This window comes from Phoenix dactylifera, unplaced genomic scaffold, assembly GCF_009389715.1.
Source record: "Phoenix dactylifera cultivar Barhee BC4 unplaced genomic scaffold, palm_55x_up_171113_PBpolish2nd_filt_p 002398F, whole genome shotgun sequence".
Classification (NCBI taxonomy): domain Eukaryota; kingdom Viridiplantae; phylum Streptophyta; class Magnoliopsida; order Arecales; family Arecaceae; genus Phoenix; species Phoenix dactylifera.
Genome location: NW_024069624.1, coordinates 13,744 through 19,515, shown reverse-complemented (window position 1 = coordinate 19,515; position 5,772 = coordinate 13,744). Strand labels below are relative to the sequence as shown.

The following is a 5,772-nucleotide window of genomic DNA, read 5'->3' as shown; positions in this document are numbered from 1 at the left end:
TGGAAAACACCAACTCCCCTTCTTTATTTTAGCTCCACCGACTGTGTGTACGTCTCTCAGTTGCTTGTTAGTTTCTTTTCTTAATCTAATATGTTTCTGGTGTTTTCATATACTTGGATGCCCAATTGAGCTAAAAGATAACATATATAAAGTAATAAAAATAAAATATCCTCCTCGTGACACATGTGCAACTATTATTTATTTAAATTAGTGAGAAAAAAAAAGAAAATTTGCAGAGTACCTTCCCTAGAGAAAGAAGAGGACAATAGCTCAATTATTGAAGCTTCTATAAAGACGGCACATCCATCAGCTCCACTTCTCAAAGCCTGGAAAGCTAGTTCCCTCCCTCCATCCTCTCCTTGATCTCCTCCTTCTTGACTTCCATTTTAGTTTCTGCAAGGCAAACATGATCTTAGGCGGCATCGGTAGCACTGTCGGCTCAGTCGTAGGCGGCATCGGTAGCACTGTCGGCTCAGTCGTAGGCGGCATCGGTGGCACCGTGGGCTCCATCATTGGCGGGGCACAGGGTAATGTCGAGGGAACGGTGGTGTTGATGAAGAAGAATGTCCTCGACATCACCGATTTTGGCGCCACCCTCCTCGACGACGTCCACGAACTCCTCGGCCAGGGAGTCTCTCTGCAGCTCGTCAGCGCCACCGTAGGCGACCCCAGTGAGATCCTCCGCCTTAAAGTAGCTCTTGTTAATATGTTGGACGGTCTACATTTCCTTTGTAGTAATATAAGCTTTTGGGTTATACGTGCAGATAATGGTAACAGGGGGATAGTGGGGAAGCCCGCGTACTTGGAGAGCTACATTACGTCGCTGCCGTCGTTAGCAGCCGGGGAGTCGACGTTCTCCGTGACGTTCGACTGGAACGAGAACCATGGGATCCCAGGGGCGGTGATAGTAAAGAACCAGCACAGTGCCCAGTTCTTCCTCAAGACCGTGACGCTGGAGAACTTCCTCGGAAAAGGCCGTATTCACTTCGTCTGCAACTCTTGGGTCTACCCGGTGGACAAGTATAAATACGACCGGATCTTCTTCGCCAATAGTGTGAGTAGTCGTGGGTGACCGTAGTGGGCTAACAACTCCCGTAATGCTAATAATTAACATACAAACAAATAAATAAAAGATAAAAATATTACAGAAGTGCACATATGATAGTAATGATAGACAAAAGCCAAGCAGATAAATTAAGATCACGCACGCAGCGTTCTTGATAATAGATTTTGAGATATCTTGGCCTTGCATGATTTGAAATGGATGGAGAGCCGTATAAGATTGTCAGATTGGACTAAATTCTGAACCTTCCACGGGTAAGCTGGTTGCAAGTGCCGTCGCAAATTCATTAAATGGGACTTCTGATTAATCTGTCGCTCCTAATGTGTTGCATATCCAACACCCAATAACTTTACTAGCTTAAAATAGTGGCATTTCTGGTTTAACAGATTCTTTTTACTCTTAGTTATAATTAACTAGAATTATTTAAGACGGTTCCTATCATATTATAAGATTTGTTCAACAAATTCTAAAACCCAACTGCAGACATACCTCCCAGGAGACACACCAGCGCCTCTGCGACCTTACAGAGAAGATGAGCTCCGTCATCTTAGAGGGGAAGATGTGACCGAGACCCTGCAGGAATGGGACCGGGTTTATAACTACGCACACTACAATGATCTGGGAAACCCAGATGCCGGTCCGGAGATGGCACGCCCAGTTCTTGGAGGGTCAGCAGAGTATCCCTACCCTCGCAGGGGAAGAACCAACCGAGCACCAACCAAGACTGGTAATGCTGCTAAAGTCGACTCAAAGCAGAGAATTAAGTCGAAACAATTGACAAACCCGTGTCCGTTAACCATATCGTTTGTGTTTGCTTCATGCAGATCCCAATTCTGAAAGCAGATTGATCCTCGGCCTTGATATCTATGTCCCCCGAGATGAGCGTTTCGGACATGTTAAGATGTCGGACTTCCTTACGTACTCCATCAAGGCACTGATCCAGTCACTGAAACCAATCCTTGATGCCATTTTGGGCCAGACCCGGAATGAGTTCGACTCATTTGAAGAAGTTTTTAGACTCTACGAAGGGGGTCTACCAGTGCCCAATGTTCCTCTGCTGGATGAGATCAGAGAAAGAATCCCGTTCGAGATGGTCAAGGAAATGCTCCGCACTGAAGGCAACCAGCGCCTACTTAAGTTCCCCCTTCCCCATGTCACCCAAGGTAACTCCAATTACTTCTCTGAGCGGGCAAAGTCATGGATGGATAAGCTAAGCAAAATTTTGCTGATCCTTCACTGTTTTCTTTACTTCTTTTTAGTCGAGAAATTTGCATGGCAAAGCGACGAAGAATTTGCTCGAGAAATGCTGGCAGGAGTGAACCCTCTCATGATTAGTCGTCTCCACGTGTTCCCTCCAACCAGCAAGCTTGATCCTAACAAATATGGCAACCAAACCAGCTCCATAACAGCAGCACACATCGAGAAAAACTTGGACGGTCTGACAGTAGATCAGGTACAATTAATTAAACATAAACTATCTATATTATCAAAGGATGCAGCGCAAAGAAGTTTGTCATGGTTTGATGGCTTTGCCATGTTTTCAGGCACTGGAGAGCAACAAGCTATTCATCTTGGATCTCCATGACGCTTTGATACCTTACATAAATCGCATAAACTCCAACACATCCAATAAGACATATGCCACTCGAACTCTATTATTCCTAAAAGGGGATCAAACTCTGAAACCAGTGGCAATTGAACTCAGCTTGCCGCATCCGGATGGAGAGCAACATGGCATCATAAGCAGGGTCTTCACGCCAGCTGATAAGGGGATTGAGGGATCCATTTGGCAGCTTGCAAAGGCTTATGTCTGCGTTAACGACTCGGGCTACCATGAACTTATTAGCCACTGGTCTGGAAAAATTGCTACAAAGCCTTAACTTACTCGGTTCTTACTATCTTCATTTGAGATCCGTATCACATCAGCCATCCAATAAAACTACACTGAACTGATTACATGGTTGCAGGCTGAACACGCATGCAATTATGGAACCATTTGTGCTCGCAACGAACCGTCACCTCAGTGTTGTCCATCCGATCTACAAGCTGCTAAGCCCCCACTACCGTGACACGATGAACATAAACGCCCTCGCTCGGCAGGCCCTCATCAATGCTGGTGGCATCATTGAGTCAATCGTCTTCCCAGGGAAATATGCCATGGAGATGTCCGCCGTAATCTACAAGAGCTGGAATTTCAGCGAGCAGGCCCTCCCAGCTGATCTTCTGAAGAGGTAGAATTACAATTTATCTAAACTTTACACAATGCAATTTGTTAAAATCACCAAAATAAAATTTTTAATAATAGGGTTAAAGAGTGTGGAGACAGGGTCTAAACTCAGGACGTCTGCTCTGATGCCATGTTAAAATCAACTAAATATTACTATATATTTATATATTTTATATTTTGTTGCACAATTATTGATTATTACTATCAACTAAGTATTGCACTCCAAAAATCAAGCTGCTAGAAACAATTTTGAAATTTTTTAACAGAGGAGTTGCGGTAGAAGATCTGACCAGCCCAGACAAGATCAGGCTGCTGATCAAGGACTACCCATATGCCGTGGATGGGCTCGCTGTGTGGTCGGCGATCGAGGCGTGGGTTAACGAGTACTGTTCTATCTACTACCCGGGTGACGCCGTGGTCCAGGCCGACGCCGAGCTGCAGGCCTGGTGGAAGGAGATCCGGGAGGTCGGCCATGGAGACAAGAAGGACGAACCATGGTGGCCGAAGATGCAGACCGTCGGCGAGTTGATGAGCACCTGCACCACCATCATCTGGGTGGCCTCCGCCCTCCACACGGCCGTCAACTTTGGGCAGTACCCCTACTTCGGGTACATACCCAACCGTCCCATGCTGAGCCGGCGGTTCATGCCCGAACCGGGTTCTGCTGAGTACGAGATGCTGAAGACCGAACCCGAGAAGGCCTTTATGAGGTGCACCATGAGCCAAGTCCAAACGATTATGGGCGTGGCGATTTTGGAGATACTGTCGACCCACGCATCTGAGGAGGTGTATCTGGGCCAGAGGGACGCGCCCGAGTGGACCACGGACCAGAAGGCGTTGGAGGCGTTCCGCCGGTTTGGGGAGCGGCTCAAGGAGATCGAGGCCAGGATCCTGGCCATGAACGACGACCCGAGTCTGAAGAACCGGAAGGGGCCGGTCTTCATGCCCTACACCTTGCTGTTCCCAACCGGTGAGAGGGGTATCAGTGCCAAGGGGATTCCCAACAGCATCTCTATCTGAGAAAGTTTCCACCGAGGTGAGAGAAGGTTCATTTCGCTAGCTTGATCTAATAGTCAGCAGTAAATAAGGTCCATCTGTTGTCCAGAAGTTGTAGACAATAAGGCACCAGGTGGATGAGCAGAGTGTGAAGTAATGTGCAAAGGCTTGTTGCTTGGTTTGTATCTCGTCCATGTCGTCTTTTGCTTGGAGTTCTGCAGCCCAGAGTGGATTATGGTCTAAAGAATCCAAAAGAATAAAATAGAAAAAGCTTTGCAGGTGTGAGGGCAACTTTCACGCAAAAAAAATTGAATAATAACTTTGTTTAATAAAGTCTTGAAGGTACTAGCAGTGTCTGGAGACGTGAGCAGGTTTGTTGCCTCGACTTGCCCAAACAGCCACCCAGTATCTCTGCTGGCTGGGCCATCCAAATTCAGTAATTTTAGAAACTGTTCAACCCAATAGATTAGATAGTTAACCTATTATGCTTCTCATCCACGATCACGAGCCGCGATCACAGCAATCACCACATTTTTATAGAAAACATTCTACGTAGGTATGTAAGACATCTGATCATCATATCATAAATCAAGCGGAATCAATTTGTTATTTAAATAAGTCTACAATTTAAATAACTAAAATCCAAATATAATCTTTCACAAAATCCAACAATATTTAAAAGATCTCACATCAAACTTAAGTAAAATCTTATAAAAAAATTAAGAGACCAAAGTTCTGTTTTGATTCCCTTCTCATGCTAGATTAGTTCTCGGGACCTATAAAAATAATAAAATATCAAATAATGAGCCAGACAACGCAATAAGTAATAAATATTTTAACTAGATTAATCGGATAATAAGATAAAAAATTATTTATAGAAAATAAGTATGTAACAACCCAGGACCTCACCCAAAATGGCTAGCCGGAAGGTATTATTTGGGTTTCTTGATTTTGTATAAGTACCTAAGATCTATCCAGACAATCATCGATGTGGGACTCAACACACGCCCGCACATGTCCTTACACACTCTCTCCATTCAAGCCTTGATGTTCTCGTCAGGCTAAGAGTTCAAATCTATTCAAATCTAATTACAAATACCACGATCAGCCCGTGGTCAGCCCTAAGGGATCCGTGCTGCAGTGTCTTCTAGTCTACATATATTATGGGCCGGGTCCGCTCTGATACCATTTGTAACAACGTAGGACCTTATCCAAAATGGCTAGCCGGAAGGTATTATTTGGGTTCTTTGATCCTGTATAAGTACCCAAGATCTACCTAGCGAATAACCGATGTGGGACTAAATACACGCCCACATGGGTCCTCACAAAGCATATATAATTCATCAGTTAAAAACCAAATCTAGATATTATCAACATAGTATGTATGCCAAAATAAATCTTTCTCAAAGTTCAAATTTCGTTAATAAATCCAAGTTCTTTTAAAACAACAAATTCATTTCGTCAACATAAGCTATGTTGACTGCGT

The 5,772-nt window shown here is 44.5% G+C and overlaps 1 protein-coding gene across 1 annotated transcript; it reads left to right on the top strand.

Moving 5' to 3' along the window:
• The first annotated feature begins 306 nt into the window (after positions 1-306).
• LOC120109566 (linoleate 9S-lipoxygenase 6-like) lies at positions 307-4,577 on the top strand. Its single transcript, XM_039123295.1, has 8 exons — positions 307-671; positions 765-1,054; positions 1,547-1,790; positions 1,888-2,226; positions 2,323-2,516; positions 2,608-2,915; positions 3,031-3,294; positions 3,557-4,577. The coding sequence occupies exons 1-8, from the start codon at positions 407-409 to the stop codon at positions 4,308-4,310; spliced, it is 2,658 nt and encodes an 885-aa protein (XP_038979223.1). The 5' UTR covers positions 307-406; the 3' UTR covers positions 4,311-4,577.
• The last annotated feature ends 1,195 nt before the right edge of the window (positions 4,578-5,772 follow it).